Here is a 17,157-nt window from a genome sequence, read left to right on the forward strand (position 1 = left end):
GCTATGACTCTATGAGTGTAGTTCACTTAAATTATTTACATCTCTGTTGTCACATCTATAAAATGAAAGGGATACAATCCTCAAACTTTACAGCTGAAAGAAAGGATGTTCAAAGTGGTAACTGAATTCCAGAAGTCAATGAGTTAATAACTGGCTGAATTGGGACAGGAACTCAGGTCTTCTGATTTCAAGGTCTAGATTTCCCCTACATGTACTCTGAAGTCTCTTTTAAGTATTTCTTTTTCAAAAAAAAAAAAAAAAAAAAAAGAAAGAAAAACATTGGGAACCTTTGGGAACCTATTATAGTCTGGGCACTTTTTAAATTCATGGTCTCATTTATTCTTCCCTGATTGTATTTTCATTTTATAAAAGGAGAAAACATTCTTAGTAAAGATAAGCAGCTTAGTACATTTATACAGTGATAGTAAATGGCAATGGCCAAATTTTTACACAGATATATTTCTGAGAAATATCTCACCAGACCAATCTGCATTAATTATTTATAATTAGTGTAAATATAAATCATTGAATGCCTATCTTAACTACATTTACAAAACAAGCCTTATATCTGTTTGAAAAGTAGAAATTGTATGTTTTGTTAGAAAAAATACATGCAGCAACTTGGTGGAAAACAACTGTATAAAGAGCTCTTTCTAGAACATTAATAATGAAGGGCAATAAAAAGTGGTGTAGATAAAATTTACTATTTTGATGTTTTTATCAGATCATTTCATGGTGAGTCCCCGATGATTGCTACATATACATAAACCTTATGTTTTTTTGCATTTATGCTTGAAAATTACCTATTTGTAAGGAAAAAACTGAATTTGCCTCTTTAAGGATTAAAACTCTTTCCAACAATAGCTTGGATTTTAAGAACTAAGTTGTAAACTTCTTGATGGTTCTGCCTCAGATATCTTGCTTCCTCCAACCTCACCTTGACTCTCACCCTTATTATTCTCTGGTCCTCCACGGTACATGGTACACAAACACAAACACATGCTCACAGTAGGAATTTATGATATATTTACTGAATGAATGAATGAATGATCTAAGAAATAAATCTATTAAAGTTTTAGGCAACCAAAAATTATTCTAAAGTGCCAGGGTTACTTGGATCATGATTGATTCAAAGATTCTTCCAAAAATATTAGCTGGCCATCTTGTTGAAAACAACATTTAAGCGATGAAAAATGTTGTCCAAGAACCCAAAGTAAGGAAAAGGTGTGGAACAGCAGTGTCTGTTTCAGCAGAATTGTCATAGCCAAAAACATTCTAGGTCACACATATAAATTTGTTACCAGCTAATTAATATTAAACATTAAAGCTAAATATTTCCCCAATATAGAGAATATTGTCAAAGGTTTTGCTAGCTCTCTTGGTTGCCACACAAAAGAGTAAAGGGATACTATGAAACAGTAACCTCCTGCCTCCTAGAAAAACAGAGAAACAGAAACCTCCCCAGCAGAATCAATGAAGTAATCTGCGGGACTCCAATGATTTACCATCAGCTTTCTAACAGTGTGCGTTAGTGTTAAAACATGCTTGAAGCAAAACCCTGGACCATGTATCTTGTAATTATTTCTTAAGAGATCAACCATTAAATGGCATAGAGGACCCCCTTAGTTTAAGAGTTTAAAAACCTCTGAGCTCATAGAATTGCTCTGGGCTATGGGCCATAGGTCTTGATTCTAATTCCTCTTTGACTCTGAATAGACATCTGGCTCCGTCTTTTGGCCTATTTATGGTATGCCTCAGTATCCCTACAGGAAAATCATATTCAAACTCACTCTGAAACCCTACCCATCCTCTTAGAAGTTTGGTATGTGCACTGAAAGTGTCTCAGAAAAAGAAACATTATAAATTCAAGATATAATTATTATCCTTATATAACACCATTAAGTAACTTCAATTACAAACTATACTTTTAAAATCTGTTAACACTTCCTTCTGGGAAAGTCCTTTTGCCCTTTAATAGTGTAAGCTAATCATGGCAATATAATTTCCGGAGCTCATATTTGTGGGAGGAGAAAGGCTGGCACTGGTGGCTTTCTCCTTCCTTTATCTCCTGAAATTATTGAGAGACTCTAAGCTAATTTTCTAAAGTATGCAGAAGCACTTAGAAAAGCTGGGAGCTGAGATGGGAACCTAAGCATTTAACTGACATCATTCCATGCTCCCCACATATGGCACATCACATAAGCAGTACTGGCTGAGCACACTGGTCTATTCTGGACTCTTGTTGGCGTTAAGTAGCATTCTTAATTACAAACAGGCTTGCTTTTTATCATTTACAGTCACACAGTTCTCCCTTTATTTAACTAGAAAAAAACCCACAATTTTTCTATGGAGGTAGTTTCACCATTTATGTTTTAGAGCAAATGCAAAATATAAAAAGACTCTGCAGCGTTCTCAAAACCTGCTTCTCACAGGCACTTAAAGAAAAATCCTCATTATAATCTCTGCAACTGGGTCAGCTTGCACAAAGATACTTGGGTAGCCATGAGCGCTCTCTGCACCCTGCAAACCTTGTAAGTGACACCTCATAATAGTGCAAATGAAGCATGGCAAGATGAGAAAATGAAGAAGAATGAACCTGGATAGTCAACCCAGCAGTTTTCAAAACATAGGAGACTCAATTTTATTCCTTAAAATATACCACACACAAATTTTTATTTTACACATTCAAGCATATACATGCATTCCGTATTATGAAAGAAAATGTCTTATGATTCACAGAAATTCTAATACAACCACACAGCCTAGTTCATGTGTTCATCTAGCCATATATATTTGCAACAGTCTCAGATGTTGAACAAAACCTCATTTTCACCTGTCTTGACTTTCAGCTATGAATTAATCATACTGTCATTTACCTGTGTGCTTTCCCTTCACCCTCATCTATTAGGCTCAAGGGTTCTTTACTTGTGGGTCCTTTGTCCCAACAATTAGCAAAATATTCAGAGAGCTATTGACCCAACAAATTCAACATCACCTCTTTCTTATTAGGTTTATCTTTAAGCCATCACCCTGCCTACCGTGTTCTCAGTCCCTCTGCACTCACACTTCACCCCAGATCTCCATCCTTCACCCTAAGAGGCTTATTTTTTTTATCCTAATGTTCCTTGATTGTTCTATATAAAGTTAATTTTATTTTCAAAAGAGGGAAAGGATGAAGTATGAAAAATTCACACCTGGCTTTTATTTGGCAGGGGTTGGTTACTGACAGGTAAGTTTGTGCCTCTGATTGAAGAAACAAAGAATCAGAAGAGGTGTAGCCTCTTCCAAAAGAGTGAATGTGAAGGAGGGTGGGCAGAATTCCAAAAATACACAAACACGACCATACAACAGAACCTTTGAAGGAAACAGAAAGTTCTTTGACCCAAAAGAATAATACCAACCACTATACACACAACAATTTTCTCTACTATCCTATTCTTTCTCTTTTTCGATGACAGGCACCTCTGATTTTTCATTCACACGCAGAGACAATCACTGTATTCTGGAGGGAAAGAAATGTTTGTAAAGGCCAGCAGACGGCGCCTGACTGGGGTAGAAGCTGCAGTGGAGAGGAAAAAGGAGTGCCCCACTCTGCAGCAGGGCCCCTTGGTCTTCTCCTCTCCCACGTTCCCAGCAGCCTCATCCCTCTGGAGAGAAGCCGAGACACAGAAAAGGAGAAGTTGCATATGAGATTATTAGCCAAGTGTTCCCCACTGGCACAATTAGGTGCCCACCCCCTGCATATCCCCATCTGCCTCACCGCACAAACCCACCCTCGCTCTGTCTGCCCTTCCTGCACCCTGGCTCGCCTCCATCCCTCGGGACTCACATAATTCTGCACAAAGGCAGGGCAGTGGTTGAGAATTGCACTCAGGTAAAAGGAGCAACAAGCTCCTAGAATACTGTGGGCTTGTGGTGAGATCACCAGAAACTCCTTATTCCTTCAGAGGGATCTAATCTCTGTTACTTATAACAAAGAATCCCCGGCTTGGGACATCACTCATGTCTCCATACTAGACACTATTAACTGGAGAGAATTCCTGGGAGGGAACTAGGAGAAGGAGAAAGGAACCAATTCCTAGAACCCACAGGGATGTGTGTGTGTTTTTTTTTTTTTTTTTCTATTGTGCTCCCAAAGTGGGCTTGCTAGGACTTGGTCTCTCTTCAGTTAGATTATGCTACAGTTTTTCATATCTAACCAGAATTGTCCCCAGGTAGGAAGCCCCCGCCCACCCCGCATCCATGGAATAAAGGGTCATCTTGGTAGCACCAGCATCTGCTCAGGGCAGAGCAAACTCATAAGGAGTGGGGCAAAAGATTCCCAGCTGAAACAAGTCTGAAAGGTGACCGGTCCTGCAAGAAAGAGGTGGAAAACGGATATAAAAAAAACTGCCCACAACTTTCACTCTGCTTTCTAAAAGAGTGCATTTTACACTGGGGGAGAAGAAAAATTGGGAGTGGGGAACGACTCACAAAACCAGATTGATGTTTTATTTTTTGGCAATTCGGGAAATCTGGAATAGACATTTATCTGAAAATTAGAGGAACCCGGCCTCACAGTGCTGGTCACTCTGGAGGAGAAAGCTGCCAACCAAGGGTTTTCTCTACACTCTAGCTATTTTCAAAGTGACAGGGCATTAGGAGAATAGTTTCCCTTAGCTCTAACTTCTCCTTCTCCAGGTAGACCTCCGGGCTTAGCCCAGCCGGCATTGAATGACTTGCCCTTCTTGAAAAGCATTAAACACTGAAGGAGGAAGTTAAGACCTCCCTCTTTCCAACAGCCTTCAGACATGATCCTCAGGGAGATGGGTATGTGTAGTCAAGCCTTTCTCTGTTCCATTTAGAAAAGAACTCAGCCTAATTACCAAGGAAAAGGCATGTATTTATGTGCAGAGTGGATGGAAGGGGAATGGTGTCCAGAGGTCCCCTCCATCCCTGGTAAGGGTTGGCCCGCATTAGAGGGGGTGCCTCGGTTGCCCTCCTACCTTCTCCAATTAAGGGAAGGCGTGGGGGCAAAAGTAATCGGCCTCCTGTTGAGTGAGTCCCAGGACTGCTTTGCTGTCACTGCACTCTGGGCGCACTTTGGAGGAATGTGCGGGCTGGAATCTCTCCCTCCCCCGGGCCAGAGAAGATGGGCAGGAGGTGGGGCAGCATACACAGCACAGACAAAAGGTTCTGCAGAGCCCTCTTCTCTCCGGTGCTCAGGTCCCTTAGCTAAGCGCGGCGCCCCATCCGGCCACTGAGTGACCTTCTGGCAAGTGACGCCCCCTTCCCACGGGGCCCAGCCGAGCGACCCGGGCTGGTCCTTTAGTAGGTGCCCACATCTCTCTCCTAGCACCTCGACAAGGAACGCCCCTCCCACCCCTCACCACCAACACCCGCGACGCCTTCCCCCATCCCCTTTCTATTGTCTTCAAAGAGATAAGTGTCTCGCACCAAGCACACCCAAATGCACCTCCCTTTTGTCGAGCTCCCATTTCTCTGAGCCTTAGGAGCCCAGGAGTGAGTGCAGGGTAGAAAGGGGGGAGCGAAGGGGGTAACCCGCGAGAACTTGGCATCGCAGACCCACCGTGTCCGCCTCGCAAGGATGCCGGTGACCTGTAGATTGCAATAGGCACTGAATGATGCTTGCTGCTGCCATGGAAATGGTGGATGTGGTGCGCTCCCAAACTGGACGCCCCCCACGCCACTCCTAGGAGGCCGCTGAGGGTGAGCGGGACTATCCAAAGCAGGGCCAGGCGCCCCCCTGCGCCGCCACCGCCGCCTCCTCCGACCCCGGGCGAGCCCAGCTCGGAGCCGCACCGGAGCATCCTCTGGTACATGGCGGGGCGCCCGCCGAGGGGCAGCCGCCGCTGGAGGCAAAGTTTGGGGCGTGGGGAGAGGAGAGGGCGCAGGGTAGCGGGCGGCGCGGGGTGGGCTGAGGGGCCGGCCGCCTCACCGCGCCAGGGCACCCATCCTCTCCCTCCTTCGGACAGTCTTCTCGGGGTCCTGGAGTCCGCCGTGCCTAGCACCCCAAACAATCCGAAACATAGCCGAGGCGAATGCAGCTGGAGAGGGGCTTGTCCGGAAAGGCAGCCCCGGGAACGGCAAGCACGGAGCGGGTGGCTGCTCCCAGATTTCCAGGGCTCCAGGTTCTCAAGAGATACTCCCAAAGAGTTTCGGGCGAGAGTGCTTGCTGGCGGGTGGGGGGCAGAGAAATTGTTTAAAGCTCCTCCCGGAGGGTCCTCACTTCTACATGACAGCCATCCACCGCGAATCCACTAGGTAAATCCATTTAGCTTTGTGTGCGGGGACTAGGGAGGCCACTTCGCCGGCCCAACCTCCTTTCAAGACAGAAGTAGACCCCATGGAATCCAGGCGCCCCTTCCCTCCATTCAGCCCCGGCTGGCTCGCCCGATAGCGCCAGCCTCCCCCGGGCTGCGCACGGAGCAGCGGCGCGCATCGCCTGCTCCCGAGGCAATCTCCGCGTCCGCCGCCTCCTGACACTTACGCCCGGCGAGGGGTTCAGAGGGAAGAGTGCGCCCTTCTGAAGGAAGTGGGAATCGAACGGGGGAAAGACAGCTGAGAAGAAGATGCGGACGAAGGAGTAAGGGAGAGAAACAGAAAAAGAAAAAGAAAAAAAGAAAAAAGAAAGAAAGAAAAGAAAAACCACACACGCTGGTGAAGCAAGGGGCTCTATGCAAATCTGCAGTCTCCAAACAGCAAATCACTGAAGCTCGGATGCAATGCAGAGGACGAGCCTATGTAACGAGGGAGGCTGGTCTAGCTTCCCACGAAAATCGCCCTGCTTTGCCTCTCCCTTGCATTCTCCACGCATCAAAGGGACACGTGTAAGTCGAAACGGGAACACCTAAAAAGCAACTCTCCCTTCACCAGGTGATCCCTCCATCTGAACTACAATGGCAAATGGCACCCTTCCCCTACCCAATGGTTTAGATGTAACCAGTGTCTTTAGAGATCTTAAAAGGGATAGAATTCGGGTCTTTTTATTGGACCAAACTTGTTCTACCAGGTGTTTAAACCCAATCTGCTAAATATGGTTTGACACCTTGTACTCAAGCATCAGTTGCGATGATCTGTTAATCACATACATTATTCATAACAAGGATTCTTCTTCCCACTACCATACTATATCTCATATAAGGCAGTGGAAGTTCAGGGGACCAAAACTCACAAGGAGGGAAAAGGATGCATTAATTTGGCAGCTGCAGAAGAGGCAGAAAGTGGAAGAATGGGAAGAGACGAGAAGGGTCAGGAGAGAAACAGGAAGAAAGCAGAAAAGAAAGAAATGGCATGAATAAAATTGCTTGTATTTCAGTCAGTATTTTAGGAATATTTAAGAACTTCCAAGATCTCTCAGAAGCCCCGCTGTGATGATCTTTGCTAAGGGTGGAACTCCTCCTTTCTCTCATCCTGTCTTATAAAGAAAATAGCATCAGGAAATGAAAATTCCTAAATCTAGTGCCCCCAAGGGAAAGAGGACATTTATATGCTGTTGATGAAATACAGCATCTTTAACTGAAAGCTGTGTGTCCTAGATGAAAGACCAGCAAAGCCAGCATACATTTAAGAGTAGAAATCTAGCAATGCAAGTGGACTTGGCTAGGAGGACCACAGGCACTGGAAGCTGGTGATTAAGACTTGGGACTATGATTTAAACATTTCCTTGGTTTCCAAAAGATGATAAAAAACTATGACATGTCCAGTGGCCAGACTTTTTTTTTTTGGGGGGGGGGGTCTTTATTTCTATTTAAAGCCAAAAGAAAGAAACTTTCAACCATGAGACTCTGAGATTCAACCATGAGACTCCCAGATTCAACCATAAGACTCTGATGCCCACTATATAAATAGTGTCCAGCGGCCCCCAAATCACACCTGTATCAATCACACATCTCACATTCCTGTCAAAAGTTTATTTTATTATACTAAAAGGTAGTTCTTCAGTAGTATATTGATTGAAACAGTTCAGCTTTGCTAAACACAATGCTTTTACCTATTTAAATATGCCATGTCTCTCAACCTTCTACAGCTGCTCAAAGACCAGCAGAAGCAAAATCTATCATTTTCCACTGTGAACTGTTTCTGCCCTTGTCCCCAGTGATTTCTTATTCTTTTTGTTATTTTGCAACATATGTATTTTAATTCACTAACAAGAGTCGTGATTATTCATTTTAAAAATATCAAGGAGAGCCTCAAAAAGAAAAGGAAAATCATCCACACAGTATGTTTTCAAGACCACAGGTCCATATTCTGAATTTGATATTTCATAGTGTTAGCATGGAAAGAGCACTGGATTAGGAGTTAGGAAATCTGTGCTGCATTTTTGATGCCACCATTTACTGGTTACATCACATTAGTTACCGAGTCTTTCCCTGAGGCACTGTGGCTTCCTTTATAAAATAGTCATGTTTCTATCTTTCCTAACAATCCCACAGGGTAGAAAGGATATCATGCAATATTTAATGTTGGTGTTCTTTAAAATATATCAAATGCTCCCTGCAATGAAGGCATTATGTCTCTTCTCTCATACAGGTCTAACATACTCAAGCTGATCACCATGTACAATACATTCAGTTGCCTTCCATCTAAAAGATATGTAGAGCATTGCATTGTTCTCCAATACCCTCATATATTGTGTTAATCTGTCCTTCCCTCCCAAAATAAATGGTAGATTCCTGAAGGGGACAAAAGTCAAGTCTTCATTCCTACTCCCTCTAGTGTCCAGCATATGTGAAATATATCTAGTCTCTTAGTATTTATAGTTAATTCTCATTATTCACAGTAGTTGTGGCAAATAAAGTCGCTGTGAACACTGAATTAGCAAATACTGAACCATTGCTCCTATGGGAAATATAGGGCTATGGTTCCTGCAAATCTCTGATCACATTTTTCATCACTGAATCAATCCATTACCTTGTTTCATGTATTTCTGAATGATAATGATACCTTCTTTAATACATAATGTTGATTCATTAACATTGAACTCACGACCAGCAGCACTCTAAGCACTCTAACTCATGTCTGAAAGAAGCATATCTAATATGTATTTTCTCCATAAGGCACATCGCATCTTTCTTGCATTTAGGAACATTAGACAGCCCTTTAGCATTATGTTTGAGGGTCATTTTAAACAGCAAAGTCACCAAAGTAAAGCACAGAAGCGTGGTGCTAAAAAGACCTAAAATAGCGCATTTGTTTACAATGTGAGAGCTGAAACAAGAAGGAAGCCAATAGTCTTGTTCAACTTCAGCCAGGAACATGTATATTGAGAACACAAATGCTTTGCCATTCTCTGCATGTTTGCTACGGATCACCAAAGTGCCACAGGCTACAAATAAATAACAAGGATCAACTGTATTTGTTATTCTCTTGATTGCTAGGAATGGATAGGGCTGGGATCTTGGAGAGTGATTTGTATAACGAAAAGCCATAGAAATAGAATAAGGGTAGAAGATTGAGAATAACTTTCCCAAGAACATTCAATTAGGAAGATGCTTCCCCTCCTCCCCTACTCCCTCACCTGTCTTATATTGTCTGGGGCCTTGGGACATAAAGGCAGGGTTAGAGAAATGATAGGCCAGAAATCTTAGTTTTACGGTAGTCTCAAGAGCTAAAGAGAAAATATTTATGGCTGCCTCAAAAGAAGAAATTGTAGCTGTAGTCTTCCAGGCAGATGTCTAGGGCACCTTTGCAATACTTAGGGGGTTCTAGGGTGGATTCTGTGTTACAGATACAGCAATATTTGTTATAAATGATTGTAATTTTGTGGAACAAGGAGCAATTCTCTGTCTAGATAGTGTGGAAAAAGTATTGTGGGCAAAAGCATGACTAATCTGGATGAAGCAAATAAAGCTTGTGTGTACCCATTAATTTGTGTCTCTTCAGTTAGTCAGTCTTTGTGCTTGCAATTGTGTTATCTAAGGGAAACTGAGGCAGCATCTCACAAATTGTTCTCAGGTGATTAAAGAACTGGTTGGAGGAAACACGGTTTTTGGCTAACTGTAATTTATTCTAAAAACATTCGGCACAGACAGTGTGACGTAAATGTTTCTTAACACTGTCTGTACCCCGAGAGTGTCAGTGCCTTTATCAGGAATTTATGCCCCAACATCTCAGTCAGAATTACAGAAGACAAAGGTGGTTTCTAGAAGCCTTGGGCTACTATCATCTCTAATTATGATGTGGCTGTGCTCATTAGTTATAATATCTGTCGAAAATGTTATCACTGGTGAAATTAAGGGCTTGTAAATTTGTCCAATGAAAGTAAGGAAGAAGTTATCCTTGGTGAAATCATTAATAGGCAAGATGAGTGAATTAACTAAATTTTACCTGAACATACCTCACGTCTATATAAATTGGGTATGTGACTCTAAGAGGCCTTTCACCCTTTGCTATGAGGAATTGTTCCATAATAATAGTAATAATAAAAACTAACACTTATTTCTAGCACACTACTCTGAGTGATTTAAATGAATTAATTTGCATAATCATTACAAAATGATATGAGGTAGGTACTATTGTTGATCCCTAATAATCCTTAGTCACTTAATTCAGAGAGATGGTGAGGTGGGTGCTACCATTGAAATACTGTCATATTTGCTTCAGGAAAACCATTTTTTGCAAGACATTATTTTTAGGTACCTTAAAGAATGAAGAGCTGGAACTTCACCAAGCTTCTAGAACAGGCTATAAAGTTTTGTGCCTACTCATTAGTAAATGTCTGTATCTGTAGCAGAATTTGGTCTTGGTCTTGAATTCACTACGAGCTGTACTTGTGTGAACTTTTGGAAACGGGGTCAACACTCACTTGCCACCAACAACCATGGCTACTGAGATTTACCTAAAAGAATCTAAGGACTGTATGTGCTAAGCTCTCCTAAGCCCACTCACACCTGATGATTTATCATGAACATGAATACAAGTAGCCTAAGTCGAACAACATTTACAAAATGAGAGATGGATTTGAAAGCTGAGAGGAAAAGACAGAAGAAATAGAAAGAGACGGAAGAGGAGAGTGAGTAGAAGAGGGAGATTCTGGAGAAATGGGAAGACAGGCCATTTCAAGTTATTTCTTCATATTGCAAAAATCAACCTTTTTGTGTCAAGAAACAGGATGGTTGTCCGGCAGACACTTTCATCCTTTTCATATTTTCCTTAAGCTTAATTGGAAACCCTTAAAGCTCAGTATTAAGCTTTTTAAACAGAAAAGTAGACACTGAAAACAGCAGAGGGGAAGTATATTAAAACCCACAGGCAGCACTAATATTTTAAAAATTAAAAATGAGAAGAGTGTCAGTCTTGCATTTTGCATTTCTACCAGTATCAGCATAAAGAAAAGACAAGCAGACCCCACATATCCATGTACCTACTTTTCTGAGTTGGAACTGAGAGTCAGTAAAGAGGGGTAGACTCAGAAGAGGGTTTGTTCTGGAGAGTTGTAAAGATAAACCCCTGATCCTGCTATCCCTCTGGATGATTGCAGGTCCCTAAGAGTAAGATCAGAAAATGAGAGTAAGAGCACTGAGAATGAAAATAATAATGATAATAATAATGCTGGGCTAAAAGCATCTCTGGAGATTTACTACAATCTTTTTATTATTCAGATGATAAACTTGTGTTACAGAAAAGTCAAGTTTATTTATGAAGTGTTTACTTATCTTGAAGAACACTTTCATCTCCAACCACCAACAGTCCAGTCATAGATACAGATTGGTTAATTCAGTCAACTTAGCTATTACCTAGCTCCTCCCCAATGATATAACAAATCAGAGGGAGTGCTGGGTATCAAGATGAGCCCATATGGTACTCAAGTCACTCAAATTGAATTAAAGCGTAGATGTGCAGTTTGACTTGGAAACATAACTAGATTTATTCAAGTCAAGATTAGTTGTGTTTAGGTCTGAAATATTCTATAATCTCTATCTTGTCTTCCATCTGATTTAATACAAATTTCATTTTTGGTGCCTTGTATAAAACTTGGTGCTGAAGTACCAAGTCAGGGTCATCGAGATTTCACTATAACTGCACATTCAAGTGTTGCAGGCATCACAGGGGCACCAAGCAATCATACACCATCTTTTAATCACTGTCAGCTTATATAGTTTGTAGAATTGTTTCAACCGATTTCTGTTGGTGACAAACACTTCCTAGGCTCATTCTCTTTCAGTTTGAATGTGTTCATAATGTAGTGTGGCAACATGAGACTGGAGTGCCTGACTATGAGTGTGAATCCAAGCTTCATTGTTTTTATTCATGTGACATTGAGTTTAAGGGCCCCTTGTCCCAGTTTCCTCATCTGAAAAAGGATTATAACGCTATACGTAATGAAATTGGAACTATTTCTAAAATCTATTAAACACATAATAAATATAAGTTATTACTCTTTATCCATGCGTACTTAGTTTAGCTTATTTATTCTTTATTCAGAAGTACTTTATGCCAAAGACATAAAGATAATGAGCTGCGATGTGGTTTTTAATTTGGCCATATTCTAAAGTCTTCCCACTCAGTCTATAGTCAAGCTCAGCCACTTCTTAATGTATTACCATAGCCTCTGTTTCTCTAAATCTGTGTTGCTCAAACTTTAGTGTGCATAGGAGATACACTAGAGGGGCTAGAAGGGCTGTCTGTTAAATCACAGATTGCCTTGCTTTTGATTCCCTTAATCTTTCGAGACCCCTGATAATTTGCATTTCTAACAAGTTTCTAGGTGATACTGAAGCTGCTAGTCCGGGGGAATGCCAAGGTCCTTGTTTCAGGTTTTATTAACTAACACATGGAGAGCTTTCTCATTAAGCTCCTTACCAATGATCTCATCTCCCCTTAGTTGATCCTCTATAACTACAGCCAGATCAGCGTTCCCTAAGCATAGATAATAGTGCTGTTCCCAGTTCTCTTCTTTAGAGCATTCTTTAAAAACTGCAAGATGTCTATTATATAAACCTATTTGTTCTCATCTCACACCATGTAACTATAAATTCTCTTTACTATAATTAGAAAAAACATTCTATTTTCCTTCTCATCTTTTGTATTTGAGCTATTTTATTTATTGTCTTGCCAGTGGCTATGAGCAGGAACTCAGACACTACACTAGGGTTTAATTCTTGCTTCTACTAACTTGCTAGCTATGTGGCCTTGGGCAGGTTATTTAAACTCAGTTTTCCCATCTGTAAAAAAGGTTAATTGTAGGGTTGTTGTGAGGATTAAATGAGTTGACAAATTTAAAGCATTTAAAATACAACAGTGCCTAGAGTATGTGTGTGTATATATATATACACACACTAGCTTACTGTCTAGAGTGTGTGTATGTATGTGTGTATATATATATATATATATATATATATGTACAGTGTGTGTATGTGTATATATATACACATACACACACACTAGGTTTTTGCTCTTGTTTTCTGAAATGGGTTATTTTTCCCTTTGTTTTATGGTAGGGAGAAAAAATCAGAATTTATGATAATATTGTTTTCCATATAATACCTAATACTGGTCATCCAAATAGTCACCATAACAAAACTAAACTAAACTAAACAACAACAAAAATTAAAAAGTCCCTTCCAGGTCTGGGTACGTCAGGCCTCCAGTCCAACCAGCATCAGCTAGAGAAAAGATCAATGCCACGAACTGACAATCTGGTATCTGTCTGCCTGATTTCCAAGACACTGTCTGTCATATACATCTATCACTGCAGAAAGAAGCATGAGATTGTTGAGAACAACTAGAATTGGAGGGACAATTCTAAGGCAAGTTAGGGTAATATTAAGACTAAAGCATAATTTCCAAATTCTCTAGTAAACACAGATACTCAAACCAGGAACCAGAAATCATGTACCATATGTTTAATTTCTTGAATGTCCAAGCACTCAGAGCATAAACCAATTTGATTTATCTTTGCGAATATATGTTGTGGAGCATATATTTATTACCATTTGAATGCACTGAAAGGAATTTAATCACGCAGTTCAAATTGAATCTCTACCTGGGATCTATAATCCCAGGTAGAGATTCAAGAATTCACCCAATTCAATAATTCAGGAGATATATATATATACACACACACACACATACATACACATGCACATATATATAAATATATACACACACATATATAAATATATATACATTTATATATATTTGTTAGGTTACACAGTTTGTCAGAGATATTTTGATGTTAATACTATAGATAAGTTGGTATGACTATTCTACTATCAAGACCTTTTTACCAGGTAAAATTACAATTCTTTAGCATGTTATATTAAGCCCTCTAAAATGTGCCTCCATGCCACTTGTTTTACTTTCATCTCAACGTTTGCCACTTTCCCCACAAACACCCCAGGTTTCAGCCACATGAACTTCTCACTCTTCCGTAAAACACACTGCACGCTTTTTGTTGTTTTTTTTACTTTGACATAGCTCATGCTATTCTCTCTGTAAAACTATCTTTTCTACTTCCTTCCTCTCTTAGTATTGCATTAATTGTTCTATCAAATGTTAATACATATTTCTCCATTGGAAAAATTTCTGAACTCTGTCATTTTTTTGCTACCTTCACAAGTGTAGAATATTACAAATATCTAAAAAATAGTGAGGATATGTAACAGTCTATTCACATTACTGCTGTGCAGAACAAATGATGATCAAAGTAACTGGTTAAGTCTATCACCATGTTTAGTGGTTAAAATCACCAAAGCCAACAGAGAAACGAAACAAATCCTCTTCAATTTATCCTTACAGGTTTATTGGTGAGTTACTTTTATTACCTAAAATATGTAGGAAGTTTAGGCTTAATTTTAATTTGAATGCTAAGTAAGCTGGTTATAAAGAATGATGGAATTCATTGTCATATTATCCTACTCATGTTATAAACAGATGTCTTTCTTTTCCATACTTCATAAAAAAAAAAAGAAAGTACCGCCAAGCTAAGATGCTTGCTGCCAAGTTGAATTACAGAACAAACATTTATAGCCAACTTATAAATTCTTAACTATAGGGTTTTATAATGGAAATACTGTCACCGTTTTCACTAAAACTATTCAAATAATATTACTATAGCAAAACTTATCATCTAATGTATTTTTTTTTTCTGGAATGGATGAGGGAAGACTAGCTATAAGAGTTGGAAAAACTTTCAATAGCTCAATTCAAACTGCACAATTATTCCAATAGTTCAAGTCTCTTAGAATATTGATTTTAAAATAAGATGTATATGCTACAAAACATTTATTCTTAAAAGATAGGAAATTGTTTGATACCTGTATAAGAAATGTAAGACCTCTGAGGCATTTTGAAAAATTATTAATCAATGTTGCTTTTTAAAAACTGTCTTATTTTTGTTTTGTAAAAGAATTACTTTGCCTCACATTTTCTCTGTTCTATTGCTGCGATGATTCCCCTGGAGAACTGTGTGTTTATCTTGACAGGTGTTAGTAGATCCACAGACCTCTGTGGAATTGTTCCTAGTTGTGTTCAAGTACAGTAGAAATCATTATGCCTGCAAAGTAATGAACTTACCTTATTGCATTCTAAATAAAATAAACCACACAGCAAGTGGAATTAATCTACTAATATCTTCCTAATGAAGCTTTCATTAGACATATGGTGTGGTCTTCAAAATTTAACACATGACAGGTATTAAAACAAAGCATATCTGATGACTGTTTTAAAGCATACTTGATGATTGCCTCTTACATTATTTTTAAATGAACTAGTTTACCTTCAGATTGCTTTAGGCACCTAATCAAAGAGATACAAGAAACTATCTAGACTTAAGAATATTTTTAAATCAAATAGAAGAAACAAATGTCTCACTACCAATGCCCTTAAATAATGTAAACTGGGCCAGGTGCTCAGGCCTGAAATCTCAGCACTTTGGAAGACAGAGGCAGAAGGATCACTGGAGACTACAAGTTTGAGACCAGCTTGAGCAACATAAGGAGACCCTATCTCTACAAAAAATTAAAAAATAAGGCAGGCATGGTAGTATATATCTGTGGTGCTAGCTAACACAGGAGGATCACTTTAACCCAGTTCAAGGCAGCAGTGAGTAATGATAAGGCCACGGTGCTCCAGCCTGGGTGACAGAGAGATCCCATCTCTACATAAACAAATAAATAATACATTTATTTATTTATTTATTTTTATTATTACTATTATTTTTGAGGCTAAGTTTCACTCTTGTTGCCCAGGTTGGAGTGCAATAGGGCAATCTCAGCTCACCACAGCCTCCGCCTCCTAGGTTCGGATGATTTTCCTGCCTCAGCCTCCCAAGTAGCTGGGATTACAGGCATGCACCACCACACCTGGCTAATTTTGTATTTTTAGTAGAGATAGGTTTCTCCATGTTGGTCAGGCTGGTCTCGAACTCCCGACCTCAGGTGATCCACTCACCTCGGTCTCCTAAAGTGCTGGGATTACAGGCGTGAGCTACTGTACCCGGGCATATTTTTATTTATTTATGTGCTATTCTCATATTGAAGGGAGGGGCAAATTTCCAATTTTCTGTGCAGTGTAAAATTTCATGCATTAATAAAATTTATAAGGCAAATATTAAGAATGAAACTGTTTTCACAGTGGTTTGCTTTAAAAGTAGCAAACTGGATTCCTGGGCAAGATGGCCAAATAGGAACAGCTCCGGTCTGCAGCTCCTAGCAAGACCAATGCAGAAGGCAGGTGATTTCCACATTTTCACCTGAGGTACCTGGTTCATCTCACTGGGACTGGTTAGACAGTGGGTGCAGCCCACGCAGGGCAAGCCAAAGCAGGGTGGGACGTCACCTAACCCAGGAAGCACAAGAGGTCAGGAAACTCCCTCTCCTAACAAAGTGAAGCTGGTGAGGGACTGTGCCATGAGGGATGGTACTGTCCGGTCCAGACACTAGGCTTTTCCCATGGTCATCACCACCTACAGACCAGGAGAATTCCTCTGGTGCCTACACCACAAGCGTCCTGGGTTTCAAGCACAAAACTAGGTGGCTATTTGGGCAGACACCAAGGTAGCTGCAGGAGTTATTTTTTGTATGCCAGTGGTGCCTGGAACGCCAGCGAATCAGAACCGTTCACTCCCCTGGAAAGCAGTCTGAAGCCAGGAAGCCAAGTGGCCTTGCTCAGTGAATCACTCCTCTCGGAGCCCACTGACTTGAAATTCTTGCT

At 40.5% G+C, this 17,157-nt stretch overlaps 1 protein-coding gene across 1 annotated transcript in view; it reads right to left on the bottom strand.

The window, feature by feature from the left end:
* LOC104668948 (neurexin-1-beta) overlaps window positions 1-5,822 on the bottom strand; it is a 320,192-nt gene extending 314,370 nt beyond the window's left edge. The window contains exon 1 of the mRNA XM_030921397.1: window positions 5,570-5,822. Coding sequence (XP_030777257.1) covers window positions 5,570-5,822 — 253 coding nt within the window. The remainder of the gene's footprint in view (window positions 1-5,569) is intronic.
* Window positions 5,823-17,157: the final 11,335 nt, after the last annotated feature.

The sequence above is a fragment of the Rhinopithecus roxellana genome, chromosome 17 (genome assembly GCF_007565055.1).
Source record: "Rhinopithecus roxellana isolate Shanxi Qingling chromosome 17, ASM756505v1, whole genome shotgun sequence".
Classification (NCBI taxonomy): Eukaryota; Metazoa; Chordata; class Mammalia; order Primates; family Cercopithecidae; genus Rhinopithecus; species Rhinopithecus roxellana.